This window comes from Myxocyprinus asiaticus, chromosome 27, assembly GCF_019703515.2.
Source record: "Myxocyprinus asiaticus isolate MX2 ecotype Aquarium Trade chromosome 27, UBuf_Myxa_2, whole genome shotgun sequence".
Lineage (NCBI taxonomy): Eukaryota > Metazoa > Chordata > Actinopteri > Cypriniformes > Catostomidae > Myxocyprinus > Myxocyprinus asiaticus.
In genome coordinates, this window is record NC_059370.1 from 22089912 (window position 1) to 22106705 (window position 16794).

Below are 16794 nucleotides of genomic sequence, written 5' to 3' on the forward strand. Positions count from 1 at the left end.
TGGCCATTTGCATTCTTCGTGCATATCGCCACCTACTGGGCAGGGAGGAGCTTTTATAGTAAAATAGGACCTAAATATTGAACTGTTTCACACCCACACCCATCATATCGCTTCTTAAGACATGGATTTAACTACTGGAGTCATGTGGACTTTATGCTGCCTTTATGTAATTTTTGGAGCTTCAAAGTTCTGGTCAACATTTGCTTGCACTGAATGGACCTACAGAGCTGAGATATTTTAAAAAAAAAATCTTCGTTTGTGTTCTGCAGAAGAAAAAGTCATTCAAATCTGGGATGTCATGAGGGTGAGTAAATGATGAGAGAATTTTCATTTTTTTGGTGAACTACTACTTGACATTTTACTCAGTCCATTTTATTCTCTTGTATCTGCTTGTATGTGAATGAGTTTTATATACATAGCATACATGTCATCTGTAAAGCACTTTGTAAACCATAATAAATCAATTATTAAAAAAATTATATATATATATATATATATGATTAAAAAAGAAGCTAAATAAATAAAGTTTTACTTACTCTTCTCATTCTCCAAGGTAAATTCACCTGTATTGAGGTGAAGTTTCACTTAGAGAGACAGATGGGCTATTATCTCATTCAGATGTACATCCCCAGCCTGCTGATTGTCATCCTATCTTGGGTGTCTTTCTGGATCAACATGGATGCCGCCCCTGCTCGAGTGGGCTTGGGTATTACCACTGTGCTGACCATGACCACCCAGAGCTCAGGCTCACGAGCCTCTCTACCCAAGGTAACAAAATCACTCTGAATACAAACAGAGAAACAATTCAGAATCAGCAGAAAAGTTTGGGATAGTGAATAACAAGGCAATAACGAGGGTTGCAAACTCATGACAGATGAAAAGGGGGAGAGTAAGCTGAAAGTTATGGAAGACCAGGAGTGCCATTTAAAGAAGAGTGAAGGAGTAAATTATCAATCTATTAATTTTAAAATACAAATGTGAAGAAATAAACCAATTTATAAATGGACAACTAAATAGAAACATTTAAATGTGAATAAATAAACCAATTTATACATAGACAAATAAATAGACACATTTAAATGTGCTTATTTAATTCATGTTTTAAAATGTAATTATATTTAGCAATAAAACAGCACATTAATAAGTCATTTTTAAATGCACCTTTTAAATTGTGTTTTTAAAAGCATTTGGCAATTGCTTTTCTTCATATATTTGCCAGTTGCTTTTCTTTAATGTTTGACTTTTCTTTTGCCATTTGTCATCCATACCTGCTGAAGCCCAGGAATGCCAATTAAAAAAGAATGAAAGAATAAATTATCAATCTATTAATTTGAAAATAAAAACTTGAATAAATGTCAATTTTTAAATAGACAAATAAAAAGACACATTTAAATGTGTTTATTTAATTAATGTTTAAAAATGTCATTATATTTAGCAATAAAATGTTGCATAAATAAATCATATTTATTTCATGTTTAAAATGTCATTAAATGTAGCAATAAATGAGTCCATTAATTAGTCTTTTAAATGCACTTTTTAATTCACTTTATGAGCACCTTTTAAATTGCATTTTAAAAAGGTATATGGCTATTGCTTTTCTTAATTCATTTGCCAATGGCTTTTCTTTTTCATTTTTGCTTTTCCTGTTCTTTTTCCTTTTTCTTTTCCTTTGTTTCTCCAATTGAGAATTGAGTTAAAAAAAAATGCCATTGGACTGTTGACTTGTGGGAGCAACCAATTAACTTTTGACTCAGTTATAAGACACCCTCTTTCCCACGTGCCACCTGAAGAAAATGTAAGATGGCCTGTCATTGGACGACAGTATGAGCAGTTTACGTGATATTATTGGATCTGCAAATCACGCACATAAGAAACAGATGCAGAAGTTAATGGTGGCTCATTCACTGTTGCTGTGAAATGCTGAACGCAGCCCTACCTGATCGTGTACAGTGATACATGTCCAGTATGGGAGCTGGTAATCATAGTACTGTCAACAGAACCAGCCACCCGACCTGCTCCCCGAACTGAAAGCATGCAACGGAGGCAGGGGCGGACTGGCCATAGGGAGAACCCTGGCCGTGAAATGGGGTCGAACGATATGCCGAAGTGGGCCGCGATATGCAGAAAAGGACAGCAACATTTATATTTATGTGTGTGTTTATATATATATATATATATATATATATATATATATATACACTGGTGGCCAAACGTTTGGAATAATGTACAGATTTTGCTCTTAATGGAAAGAAATTGTTACTTTTATTCACCAAAGTGGCATTCACAATATGTAGTCAGGACATTAATAAAGTGAAAAATTACTATTACAATTAAAAAAAAAAAAAAAACTACTTCAAAGTGTTCTCATCAAAAAATCCTCCACGTGCAGCAATGACAGCTTTGCAGATCCTTGGCATTCTAGCTGTCAGTTTGTCCACATACTCAGGTGACATTTCACCTAGAGCTTCCTGTAGCACCCACCATAGATGCGGCTGTTTTGTCGGGCACTTCTCATGCACCTTACAGTCTAACTGATCCCACAAAAGCTCAATGGGGTTAAGATCAATAACACTTTTTTCCAATTATCTGTTGTCCAATGTCTGTTTCTTTGCCAACTCTAACCTTTTCTTTTTGTTTTTCTGTTTCAAAAGTGGCTTTTTCTTTGCAGTTCTTCCCATAAGGCCTGCACCCCTGAGTCTTCTCTTTACTGTTGTACATGAAACTGGTGTTGAGCAGGTAGAATTCAGTGAAACTGTCAGCTGAGGACAAATGAGGCGTCTTTCTCAAACTAGAGTCTCTGATGTACTTATCCTCTTGTTTAGTTGTACATCTGTCCTTCCACATCTCTTTCTGTCCTTGTTAGAGCCAGTTGTCCTTTGACTTTGAAGACTGTAATGTACACCTTTGTCTGAATTTTTTTTTTTTTTTTTTTTTTTTTTGGCAGTTTCAAGCATTGTATAGCCTTCATTCCTCAAAACAATGATTGACTGACGAGTTTCTAGAGAAAGCTGTTTCTTTTTTGCCATTTTTGACTTGGAGTGATGGCTGCTGGAAATGGGGCCTGACTAGATTTGATCAAAAAAATTTTCAAATAGTCATGTTGCTGATTTTTACATTAGTAATGTCCTGACTATACTTTGTGATCAGTTGAATGCCACTCTGGTGAATTAAAGTACCAATTTCCTTCCGAAACAGCAAAATCTGTACATTATTCCAAACTTTTGGCCGCCAGTGTATATATAATGTCGCAAATAAAGTTTGTGCTTAAACTTTTGTTGTGCTCATCTTCATAAAGTTGTTTATTGACTGACAGTAGCTATACACACAGTAAACACACAATGTACACATTCTTTTATCACATTCCTCTTTTACAATTGTAGTCTGGGTCTTATGGATTTAACATTTTGAATTTGAATTTTGAATTAATTTACATTTTAATGGTACTTGAATTGATTATGTTATAGGCAAAATTTAATTGACACAGATAATGGCAATTAACATGTCAAAGATGTTTGAGGTAAAATGTCCAAGATTTAGGCCAGACATTTTCTGAGAAAAAAAAAGTAATAATCAAACAAGTGTTTTACCCCTTCACTGCCAGAATTGTGTGAAATTAAACCATGTCACTTAACTTTTACTGGAAGAAAAAAAAAAGACCTTCTGGTTGTGTAAACGAAAGGTAACACTTTATTAAGCTTTATAAACAGAAACAGTTTAGCAAAGTTACATAGTGTCCCAGTGCTTATGGTCAATGATCTCACAGTGCAGTGCACAGAAGGTAGAGTATATGGGCTTTGTTCACAAATATAGCAGAGAGAGCGTTCATACAGTAATGAAAAATGTGAATAGCTGTAAGGTCAGGCAGTGAGGAGAAGCAATTGCTTTAGTACAGGATCTTCATCGGTTCAGTACCACAAACGGTGAAGTAGGAGGGTGAGGCAAATGGCGCGTGTTTCAGTTCGGGGCACGGGTCGGGAGGCTGGTTCTGCTGACAGCATCACAATTACCAGCTCCCATCCTGGACAAGGATCACTGTGCACGCTCAGGTAGGGCTGCATTCAACATTTCACAGAAACAGTGAACGAGCCACCATTACCTTCTGATATGCTTCGCATCCGTTCCTTATGCACGGGATTCGCAGATCCAATAATATCACGTAAACTGCTCGTACCATCGTCCAGTGACAGGCCATCTTACATCATCTTTGAGTGGCACGTGGGAGAGGGTGTATGTCTTATAACTGAGTCAAAATTTCATTGGTTGCTCCCATGAGTCAACAGTCCAATGGCATTTTTTTAACACAGTTTTCAATTGGAGAAAGAATAGGAAAAGAAAAAGGAAAAAGAAAAGGAAGAGCAAAACAAAAAAGAAAAACCATTGGCAAATGGATGAGGAAAAGCAATTGCCAAATACCTTTTTAAAAGGTGCTTTTAAAGTGCATTAAAAAGTTCATTTAAAAGGCTCATTAATGTACTCATTTATTGCTACATTTAATGACATTTTAAACATGAAATAAATATGATTTATTAATGCACAATTTTATTGTTAAATATAATTACATTTTTAAACATGAATTAAATAAACACATTTAAATGTGTCTTTTTATTTGTCCATTTATAAATTGACTTATTCAAGTTTTAATTTTCAAATTAATAGATTGATAATTTATTCCTTCATTCTTTTTTTAATGGCCACTCCTGGCCTTCAGCAGGTATGAATTGACAAGTGGAAAAAGAAAAGGAAATGTCAAACAATAAAGAAAAGCAACTGGCAAATGGATGACGAAAAGCAATTGTCAAATGCTTTTAAAAAACAATTTAAAAGGTGCATTTAAATATTACTTATTAATGTGCTGTTTTATTGCTAAATATAATTACATTTTAAAACATGAATTAAATAAACATATTTAAATGTGTCTATTTATTTGTCCATTTATAAATTGGTTTATTTATTCACATTTTTATTTTCAAATTAATAGATTGATCATTTATTCCTTCATTCTTTTTTAAATGGCACTCCTGGGCTTCCATAGAAAGTGTCCATTGGAATGATTAAAATATAGGAACAAATTACATTTTACTATAAAATAGGATGTTGAAAAGCACTTGCATCTGTTTACAAAAATCTAACAAAACATAGGCCTAAATAGGCCCAAGAAACATTTTATTGGTATAATGAAATTATAATTGGTAAAAACTTGGTCACTTCAAAGCAAACAAAATAGCCTAGATTAAATGAAAATAAACTAGATTTTGTCTTTTTATATGCATTTTTAATGAATAATATTCGCTGTTCTGAATCTGAAATGAAAATATATCATTTGTTGCAAAGTGCCTCACCTCAGAAACCCCAACCACTCCTGTCAGACGCAGACGCTGAGCACACGGCAAAGTCCAGTGAGCACGCACGCGTCAAAGTTATTTCGCACAGGCTAGTCAAGCGTTAATTATGTAATTAAATTTGGTAAATATCTTTGGAATCTTTGAGTTCTAGCTTTGACAAAAAAAGTAAAAGCCCACCCCTTACCTTGAAAAAAATCAGGTAATTCAATAGTGGTTACAATGAATCAATGTAAATTTAACAGTTTAAAGTACAGCACCAACATTAGAAGGATCAAAAATGCTATTACCTTTACCTCAAATATGGTTGTTTTCAAGATAAATTTAAAGGGACTAGAAATTATAGTGTAAAATGAGTTGGATGTCAACAGGGTTTGAGCAGAGAGAAACAGAGACCGACTTGTTTTAGTTAATACAGAAATATTAAAAAACACTAAGAACCAGTGCTTGGGTGTATGTCCTTACTCTTTGTAGCACAAAGGAAAAGGATTTCTCCAAAATCAGCCCCACCTCTTTATTCCTAGCAATGCCCCTATCAATCACCTATTGATGTTACTTTGACCTTGTGCATCCCAGGTTTCCTACGTGAAGGCCATTGACATCTGGATGGCTGTCTGTCTGCTCTTTGTGTTTGCGGCACTGTTGGAGTACGCAGCAGTCAACTTTGTCTCAAGGCAACATAAGGAGTTCATCAGGCTGCGTAAGAAGCAGCGAAGGAGGAGAATAGTAAGTGTGATGAACATGCACACACATATACACACACAAACAAATACAGGCTCCTATCACTGTGGATTAAAGTTTGACACATATCTTCTCATTGTGCTCAGCCAAATATCCAAACACTGGCAATACGCCGGCTGTCACATCTAGTTGGGGGGGGGATTCAGATTGCCTTGTTTCCATAGTGAGCAGTGCCCTATGCTGAGCCCACTGTTTATGCCATCTTGTAAAGCTTTGCCACAGCCAGTTTCCAAAGGCAAACAACCTGTTCCTTGATCCTACATCATTGATACTGACTAAAATGCCAAAGAGCATTCAAAGCAGAAAGCTAGGAAAATACACCCAGCTTTTCAAGGCTTTAAAGAGTAAAATCAGACTGAACACATAAAACATTGACAGATTTTTAATGTAGGCATCTTTATGAATCCAGGAGAATGCATTGTTTTATCCATTCAGTTTGAAGTCATATTGTGTAACATATTTTTTAGACCCAATATGGCAAGTTATTTTGTCATTATGCCAAAGCAGGGCCAACCATTGTGTGTCACTGAGCAACGCACAGACTAACAGTGTTGTTGTATTAAATATTTGCATTCTTGGAACATCTCTTGCCCAGTCAGGACCAGAGATATTATGATCTTGCATAATTTTCAATACTGTAAATATTAAGGCCCAACAGTCTCATTTAAAACTGTAGGTTAGAGAATGTCCAGGGCACTTTCAGGGCTGGTAGAACAGCAATTGCTGTCCAAGCTCACAAGCCCTGAAGATTTACGAGTGTGTTCCTTGGATCTGAATCAATAATGAGAGAAAAATTAGAATAACTCTCTTTAAGAATGAGAGAGTTTGCCTCCCCCTTCTGCCTCAAAGAGCTTGGCAGCCATTACTCTTCATCCCATTCTCTATCACCAAGAAAGTCTCTGTTCTGAATGATCAATCTGGGTGGTATCGATGCATGGGCCACTAGCTGAGAGAGCTGTTAGGCTGATGGACCAACTACTGGCCAGGATTAATCAGCACTAGTGATGGGAAGATCGGATAATTTTACTGACTTGGACCTTTGAGTCTCGTTCAGCAAAATGAACAAATCTTCATTCAAGTCATTTCGTTCATTTGAGCAGAATTAAATTGAAATGTAACATTTTTAATAGCCAGATCCAACACATCTACTTATGCAAATTTTGATTATAGTCCCAATAAGGAAAAAATGATAATGCATCCAAGGACTAATTATGAGAAACAGAAAGATTAGTTCACCTCTGGAATCTTCTTGTCCGAGTCATTCGTTCTTTTGTCATGTGACAGCCATATACACTATGCACACACACAGGAAACAGAAATGATTAGTTCACCTCTCAAGTCATCTGGTCTGAGTTGTTTATTCTTTTGTCACGTGACAGCCATATGTGCATAGCGTATACGGCTGTCACGTGACAAAAGAATGAACGACTCGGACCAGATGACTTGAGAGGTGAACTAATAATTTCTGTTTCCTGTGTGAGCAATGCATAGCGTATACGGCTGTCACGTGACAAAAGAATGAATGAGTTGAAAGGTGAACTAATCATTTCTGTTTCCTGTACAGCGCCTATGCGGTTTTCACGTAACAAACGAACGGAGGTTGCGCAATGCGCTTGCACGGCCAACACAAAATGAACAAATCACTCTCTGAGATTACTCGTTCTTCTGAGTTACATAAAAGATTAGTTCAAAATGAACGAATCGTTCATGAATGACCCATCACTAATCAATACAACCAATCCTCGGCTTCATCCTGCCTTAATAACACCACAGACAAATTAGGCCACATGTTCTTGCAATCGCAAACACTTTCAGATCTGTGCTGTATGTCTGACTTGTAGCTGACTGTACTCTGACATTTGAACATTATCCTCTTGAATTTTATCAAGTTTTGCAGAGGAGACTTTAAGATATTGGCCAGTTAGCTTGAGTGCACACTTCATCTGAGTGTCCCTTAGCAACCTGCAAAGAAGTGTGCTCTCACAGCAGTGTTGCCTAGCAACATGATGATGGAGAGCACCGGCTTTGAAACACATGACTGTGTTTGTCCTTTTAATTGCACGTTTAAGTATTTACACAATTGTCAATTTTGATGATATTCAGTCTGCTCAGCCTTTTTCTGATTGCATGCACTTATACACTATTTGATGCTTAAAGTCTACTGTACTCTGCAAGATTAAAAAGGATGTGCTCTCTAGATAGACTGATAGATGGTTGTGCTCTTTTGATCCCCAGACGTTTAAAAGTATGAGACAAATTAAGCAATATCACTCGAACGAGTGCTTTTGACCTGAATATCAAAACAGCTGTGATTCATCCATACTGTAGGTAATCAACAGCATTAAGTACAACAGCATGATTGCAAGTGTGATATTGCTTTTATACAACTGTTCTATTATCATATTTAGTAACTTGCTGTACATTTCAGGCAAAAATGTATTTTCTTTTTTCACCAACAAAAATACTTTTATAAAGAAGCCTGTCTGAAATGATGCAAACTCAGACGAGCAAACAGTGGAACGTCCCGTTGCTGTTGTGGGAAATATTACCACTCTTGGAATGCTTTTTTAATCAGATTAGTGCATCGAAACTAACTGTTGTATTAAGTGTTGTATAACATTCAGGGACTAAGAATGTACAAAACATTTCATATAAATGCACTATGTTCATTGACATTCTTCATCATGGAGGATCAAGCAAGTGATCCAGGAAGCATCGACTTGCTACGGAAAGTGAACGAGCTCCCTGGCAACAGCACAAGCTTCAGCAAACCCAACCAGCACTGCAACACCTGTGTCAGGGTAATACTACCATCTGTATCCCTATCCTCTTTTCCCACAGGCATACACTGAGCCCTAGAAACCCAGCACCCCTTTAGTCTGGTTGTTCTCTACACACTTCCCTTATACCCCATTACATTCTCAGAATCATGGTGATGTCTGTATGTCTTTATACTTTTTTTAATTCTGTCATGAAATTCTTCTTTATTATGTCCGCAGCAGTGATAAGCGGTCTCATATTGTAAATTCAGGCAACACTTTTCTTTAAGCACATATGTAATGTGGAAAATTGTCACCTTCTGATGAGTAAATATAGACAAAATAAAGCTGACAAATGTTTCCCTGCATTTAGCAAATTCATTAAGGGAACAGTTCACCCAAAGTGTCCTCACCCTCATGTCGTTCCAAATTTCAGTTAGTTTCTCATCAAGACCTATCATATGGCTTCAGAAGGCTTGGAATATGATACACGAGTCACATGGACTACTTTTGTTAAACTTTTGGGTCTTGTTTTAAAGGGAAAGTTCACTCAAAAATGAAAATTCTCTCATAATTTACTCACCCTCTTGCCATCCCAGATATGTATGACTTTCTTTTGCAGAACACAAACAAAAATATTTAAAAGAATATCTCAGCTCTGTAGGTGCATACAATGCAAGTGAATGGTGGCCAAAACTTTATATCTCCAAAAAGCACAAATGCAGCATAAAAGTATGGCAGAGGCTATTTACTAAGTGTAAATACCAATAAAAAAGCACCTACTTTGCACTAAGTGCAAATAATGTTAGCTGCTATTTGCACCCCTAATTAAATACTAACAAATAATATAGTATAGGGGCATCACTGCAGCATGTGTTTATTATGAGTACCACAGACACCCACCCAGCCCTTCCCCTAAACCTAACCCTTATTGAATACGTTATTGTGCCTAGAAACTGCAATGGCAAGATGTACAGAGAAAAAGGAGTTACGTTTTGTCTTTTCTCACCCAAAACTGCTAAAATTGCTTCTGAAGACATGGATTTAACCACTGGAGTCATATAAATGACTTGTATGCTGCCTTTGTGTGCTTTTTGGAGCTTCAAAGTTTTGGTCACCATTCACTTGAATTGTATGGACCTACAGAGCTGAAATATACTTAAAAAAAAAAACTTGATTTCTGCTCAAATTCTTCTGTTATAAGTGAAGAAAGAAAGATAAACATCTGGGATGGCATAAGGGTGAGTAAATAATGAGAGAATTTTCTTTCTTTTTTTTTTTTTGGGTGAACTATCCTTTAAGCTTTAAAGGAATATTCTGGGTTCAATACAATTTAAGCTTAATTGTTAAAATACTCACTGTTTTAAAAGTATATCCACAATATGTAAACAATATGTGTTGTGTCATGTGTTAACATGATTTTAGTATGATACAATTGTTTACTTACATTTATTGTGTAAAGTTATAGGCCTAATACATTTTAACCACTTGGTTGCCATGACGATGTAACGCCATAAACCCTAAAATGACTGATAAAAATGATGTTTAAACAACTTTACAGCACAAATAATACACAGGTTTCTACAGAAGAATGTGTGTTTTTATAAGATTATAAGCTTCACATTTCTGCCTTAAAACCCTCCAAAAATCTGGCCCATTAAAGGCCTGTTCACACCAAATTCGTGATGATTCGAGAGTAGTGATGTCCAGTTCGTGAACGAATCGTTCTTTTAAACCAGTGTGATAGTTTATAAACTTATATAACTAAATTCTGGTATTATTATCCTTCAATTTATTTACATTGCTGTCAATAACAGCAGAACTTTTACACATTCGCCAGAAATGCAGCCATTGCTTACTTCTGCATAACAAAATAAGGTGGATATTATAAAATATGTTGCATAACATTAAAAGAATATAAAAGAATACCTTTGCTCTCGGTCAATACTTTGTTATAATACACTTGCAATAAAGAAGTGTGGTTCTGCAATTCGTTTATCTACAGTAAAATATAGCATTTAAAGAGTCTTTTGGGGGGATTTTCTACATGCTCAGTGCAAACAAATTGCTGAACCTGGCTGCTATTTTTAATGCTATGAGAATATAACAGGCACAGTGATGTACATATTAAATAATGTCATTTAAGACAAAAAACCTGACTTTCAAAAACAGAATGTGTTTATATTTGCAGTACAAAGGGCTGCAGTGACTGACAAAAAGCTCTTATCTCATTGGTCTGACTTTTTTCAACGTAGTCCAAAGGGGAAAAAAATCGGAACACTCTCTGTAAAAAAAAAAAAATTAAAAAAAACCAGACGATTTGTTAGACCCGGTGTGCATAGCTCCATAGGAATGCATTGTTACCATAAAAAAGCTCATTCGAAACGAACATTCGAACCAAAAAAAAAAAAAAACTGAACAGGCCTAAACTTCCATTGTAAGTAGCTCACTGTAACCTCAATTTTTGCTTTTTTTAAAGAAAAGGAGGGGCAAGTGTGGTAATCAACATTATGACATAAATGCTTTCGATTGAGCTTAACTTGTATTGAACCTGGAATACTCCTTTAAAGTGAGTTTCATTTTAGGCGAACTGTTCCATTTAGGAGTGTGGGGGGTGTAATACACAAGTATGTGCTTATGGTAAGGTGTGCCTCCACCTAAAATGTTTTATTTTTCTTTTAGTCCATAATGTTGAGTGGCCCCCAGTGTGCAGTATTTCCCTCTAATCTGTAATAAGCCCCACACAAATAGAACTGACCTGTTTTATACTAAAACATTTCTGCAGAAAGTTCTTTTTAGACACTAGACTCTTCAGAGTCTGGACACTGTCTAATCTTGATTTAAGAGGTAAGGCACTAAAGCACTAAGGTCTAACCCAAACTGTTTTCATAGATGACATAAACTCCCTTCAAATGGGTGCCTTTTATCTTTAACCAAACACATCATTATTCCTAGGCACGTGATTCACTAGATTGTTCTTTTAATTACAAGGGGAGGATTTAATGAAGAACTAAACGAGAACTTAATCTTCTGATGCTTTAAGCGCCGTTTACACTACACAACAATTTCAACTAAAAACTGAAAACTTTTTATGCGTTTTGGCTGTTCGTTTACACGACAACAACGTTTTGGGGCCTGAAAACGCAAACTTTTGAAAACGGGTTTTAAAGTGCAAGTTTTTGAAAACGATGCCGTTATCATCTCCGTGTAAACATACAAAAATACGAATTTGTGAAAACGACAACGTCATGTGCATGTGTATTATGTGTTCAGTCTATAGGCATGCGCACGAGTACTTCAAAACAACGCACGAGACATTCAAAACTACAATGGCGGGCTACAGGACTGTGTTAGTGCTGCTCAAGACTTGTAGTAATAAAGAATCCTCATCGTCCATCCAGACAAAATTGCTCAATGCTTTCGCCATCTTCATTGATTGTATTCACCGCTCTGTGGAAGAATGCTTATGTTTGCAGGTGCGGAGTGTTTCTTTACAAAGTGAGATCACGAATTATTGGCCTGGCGTGCATAATACAGCACTTTTAGTCGTTTTTGCAGATCCGTGTGAACACAAAACTTTTCAAAAATGCAAAGAAAAAACGTTTTTGTTTTTTAGTACATCGTTGTCATGAAAACGTACCCTTAGAGGAAAGGGGTAATTTGTCATAGATTGACAGATAAACTAATTCAAATAACAAATGTAGGCCAAAATACTACATGCGTAAAACTTGACTAAGCAACAAACTAAAGAACTGTAGATTGTACCTTCTATTGTCTTAGATATACAATACTTTGATGAAAAATTAATGAGACAGTAGATGCCAGTAGTTTTAATGGAGTAGAGAAAGAAAAGGAGAAAAAGGTGTCTTACTTTTTGAAAGATGCATTCCACATACACGAATAAGATGTTGATGAGTGCCACATATTGTAACAGTCTAAAATTGGTTTCCATTCAACCCAACAATTTTTCGTTTCCCTGTTGGTGTGAATAGACCATTCGTGTGTGAATCGTTTCACTCATTTAACCATTGGTGTGAAAATGTCTTTACCTTGCCTTTCTGTGCATCTCAAGGTGTCAGGGAGTGTTTCGACTGGGCTATATGTCTATTAATATTCCATAAAGAGGGTCTGAAGAGGGAGAAGACTTATTCCGAGAGTCTGCAAAAGAGGCTTTGTCATCAATCACATGACAATACCTTTTGTAGGTTTTTTAATTGAGGCCCTGTCACCTCATGTGGGTATTTTGAGAGATTTGTTACTTATTTGGTAAGGCCAAATAAGGGAGGCAAATATATATCCTTGCCTTAATGTCATTGGGACACAAGGTTCATTTGTTGTGATCAACCAATGCTCCAAAAGCTGTGCAGAGTTGGCAATCATAAAAGCATGTTAATGCATGAGCTAAAATGATAGAATAGCACATTTTATTGTGCTGTGTGAGCAGTGTGGGTCGAAGTATCTTTATTGCCTGACACTAAACAACATTTAACAAACACTGAGAAGGCTTTTCTTCCCTACTTTTGTTAAAGGAGGAGGAGCTCGTTCGGGAAAGCCGTGGCTTTTACTTCCGTGGGTATGGATTGGGTCATTGCCTACAATCTAAAGATGGGACAACTGTGGGAGGTTCCAATGTATTCACCCCACCACCCCCAGTGCAAGTGCTGTACGATGGGGAAGCAGTCCGAAAGCGTTTTGTGGACCAAGCTAAACGGATTGATACCATATCCAGAGCCGTGTTTCCTCTCAGCTTCCTTATATTCAACATCTTCTACTGGATCACCTACAAAGTGCTGCGACACGAGGACATTCATGCCAACCTGTAATCATCTCTCCTGGTTACGGCACTTATTCATCTTTACTGCTTCTTTTCTTTACTTTTCTCTTTCTTTGAACCAAAACTGCCTGTCATATCCACACTAGAAGTGTATTTCAAAGGCATATTCACGCCAGAAATGCCATCAGTGCTAAAACCTTGTGCTCAGGTGAGACTTCTGGATTTCAAAAAGAATATAAAGTGCCCACTCAGACTGACAAGGGGGCTCATAGATGCAAATACTGTTGGGGACCTGGCTCTCCTCTCATTCACATCTTAATTTGAGTGGATTGCACTAATAGCCAGTGCTATTGTCCTCACTTTGTCAGCTCCATCTGTTGAATATCCAAAATATTGACTTGAATTTTACCACAAGGTGCATCCTTGAATGAATGTTTTTAAAAACCTCAAAACAAATGTGTTTTTACACTTTAAAATGCCAAACTAATGGGCTATGAAGGCAAGGATTTGGATTTACTATTCATGGGTACAGCTACAGTGGGATGGTGTACTGTTTTATTAATATGAGATTATAAATATATATGAGTGTATAAAATGTACATATGCAGAGTTGTTCACAGACTGCACACAGCACAAATGTGTATTTCTTTTTGTCTAAATTTGAATAAATGGATATTCTACCAAGAAATCTGAGTTGTTTTGTACCGTGGTGCATTATTTTCCCTACAGTTCACCACAGAAGAAAAAAACTGAATGTTATTCAAAAGCGCAAGTTAAGTTCTTTTGTTGTTGTAGTTGTCATTAATGAAAATTGCTCTGGATTTTAAATCAGTACATTTTCAGACTGATTTATTATAAACTACTGTTCAGCATCATATTTGTATTTTATTTTCCATTAATATTTATTAATCACACTCAAAACAAAATAGCCAAATCATTCCATCATGGTTAAAATTGCTCAAAATGATGGCTGGAGGAAACAAATTATTTGTGATGCTCTGTCATTCTGGCAGCATCAAGCTTTAATTGTCAACAAACAGAGACATGTATCACACATCACAGCCATTCTCTATTAGTGTGTGCTCAAAATGTGTTCCTCAGTCAAACATAAAAGCCATCATTTATTTTCCTGTCCGGATTGCCGTCTGAGGATGTGCAGAGATGCAGGGTGAAGGAGAAAGGCATTGGTGCTGAGGAAGGACGAATGGGGATTTTTATGGGAATCACAAGATTTGTTTTATCTGCTAATGAGTCTGAAAAGGACTCTGCGTTCTTTGGTAATGACAATGAATTAAGGCCGTCAACCTCTGTGTGCAGCCCTTTGTCTGAGGAGTAACTAATCTAGTGTTCTGTATGCTACAGTCCCAAGGGTGAATGAGCGTACGAAAAGATGTGTCTGTGTTGAAGGAAACAAAATGATTAACTCAGGAAATGGTAGGGGCAGATTAATTCCACCCCATTTGTTAATGGATTAACCCAATGTAACGCAGTTCAAGGATGGAAAAGGAGGAGGCAGGAACCGGCTGAGCAGTCAACATAAACTTTAATGATACAAAGGAACTTAAATATAACATAAAACACACAGACACGCACACACACTGTGGCCGTGTGTCTCTCTCTCTCTCTCTCTCTGGCATCCCTGACTCCTCCCTTATCTTTCTCCCACTGATTGGGCAACTCAGTGATGGGCGTGCATCCTCACAACCCGGCTGTGCCCTCCTCCTCATCACACCCTGGTTTCTAACACTCAGCCAACAGAATGACGAGTTCAGACATAATTCATTACTCAGTTACTCAAGGTTACTGAGATCTTGAAAGTTACAAAGTTACAGTTCTATGCAACATTATAGACATGTGCATAAATCAAAGCTTATTAACCAGTCAGTCTATATCACTTTAACAGTGGAGATATTCTTAGAGTCCCATCAAGCAAATAATCCTTGTCAGCTATAATGTGTTGCTCTCAAGAGTTCAGCCCATGCTCACTCAAACAGTGGCCTGCCTTGGACAGTTTAAAGTTTCTCCAATTGAGCAAATGTGGTGGCTTGACATTCGCTCAAGCCCCACATACTCACTCCTGACAGTTTAAGTAGACTTTTTTCCAAAAGGAAATCTGGGGGCAATAGGCAAATGTCAGAAAGATTGGCTATTGTATCTCACAATGTGCATTGTCCATGAGAAGCTTTGAGTTAACACAGGGATACTGCATTTACTGTCCCTCAGCAGGTTTACTCAAACCATGAAGGAGAGAGCAGTTGATAGATAACAAAGAAAGAAAGAAAGAAAACATATTTCTTTTCAGCAACCCTTTGTTTTTCTTAAATGTCTCCAGTCATAACCCTTTTGTCACATGGAGCGAGTGAGCGAGAAATTGGAAGAAAAAGAATAGAATAGAATAGAATAGAATAGAACATAATAGAAAACAATAGAATATTTTTCTTCTGCACCCTTTGGTTTTCTTAATTGCCTTCAGGCATAACTCTTTTGTTACATGGAGTTCTTTGGTTTAGTTTTTAGGGGGGGAACGTTGCCTTTGTGAGATTTATGAAGATTTTCTAAATCTGCAGCCCATGACTGGCAAACACAAAATGGGACTGTGATTTATAGCATACAACGACATTTCTTCTCCCCTCCCCCAGGTCAGAGTATCATCCCCAGTCCCACCTGTATCACAGATACAGAAACTCTAATGGAATTCAATCACAGAGGAAATCACAGAGACGCCCCCCGTTAGATTGCTCCATGCTGCTTCACCTCAATAAGCACAGAGGAATCATAAGCTAACATCATTATGCTACACATCCAACAGCATGAGACTTTTACAAATGGGTATATCTGATCTGTGCAGGTGTCTTGAGACTTCTGATAATGAAACTTCGGAATATGTGTGTGCATAAATGACAGATAGAAGGAATATGAGAAGGACAAGAGAGAAAAAACAGAGAGACTTGCGATCAAGGACACCATGTGAGTAATCATTTGAACAAACTTCTTTATTTACTGTTTTGAAGTGGTGGTCTCATACATACTTTTATGAATTAACTGCACAAAATACTGTGAGACATTCATTTATGAAAGCCAAACTAATGACCACAAATAACTTTTTTCTCTTCCTTACTCCCAAGACTCGAGCAAAATTCAGTTTAATTCACCACAAGGCAGAAGCCAAACGCATTAGTCA

At 36.8% G+C, this 16794-nt stretch overlaps 1 protein-coding gene across 2 annotated transcripts in view; it reads left to right on the forward strand.

Annotated features, from left to right (window-relative positions):
- LOC127418315 (glycine receptor subunit alpha-4-like) overlaps nucleotides 1–14286 on the forward strand; it is a 67910-nt gene extending 53624 nt beyond the window's left edge. Inside the window, exons 7-10 of one of the 2 annotated variants that reach the window (XM_051658861.1) lie at nucleotides 554–768; nucleotides 5916–6065; nucleotides 8771–8881; nucleotides 13369–14286. In XM_051658861.1, the coding sequence (XP_051514821.1) occupies nucleotides 554–768; nucleotides 5916–6065; nucleotides 8771–8881; nucleotides 13369–13662 (770 nt within the window). In that variant the 3' untranslated portion in view covers nucleotides 13663–14286. The remainder of the gene's footprint in view (nucleotides 1–553; nucleotides 769–5915; nucleotides 6066–8770; nucleotides 8882–13368) is intronic. The other variant, XM_051658862.1, reaches the window with a different exon arrangement.
- The last annotated feature ends 2508 nt before the right edge of the window (nucleotides 14287–16794 follow it).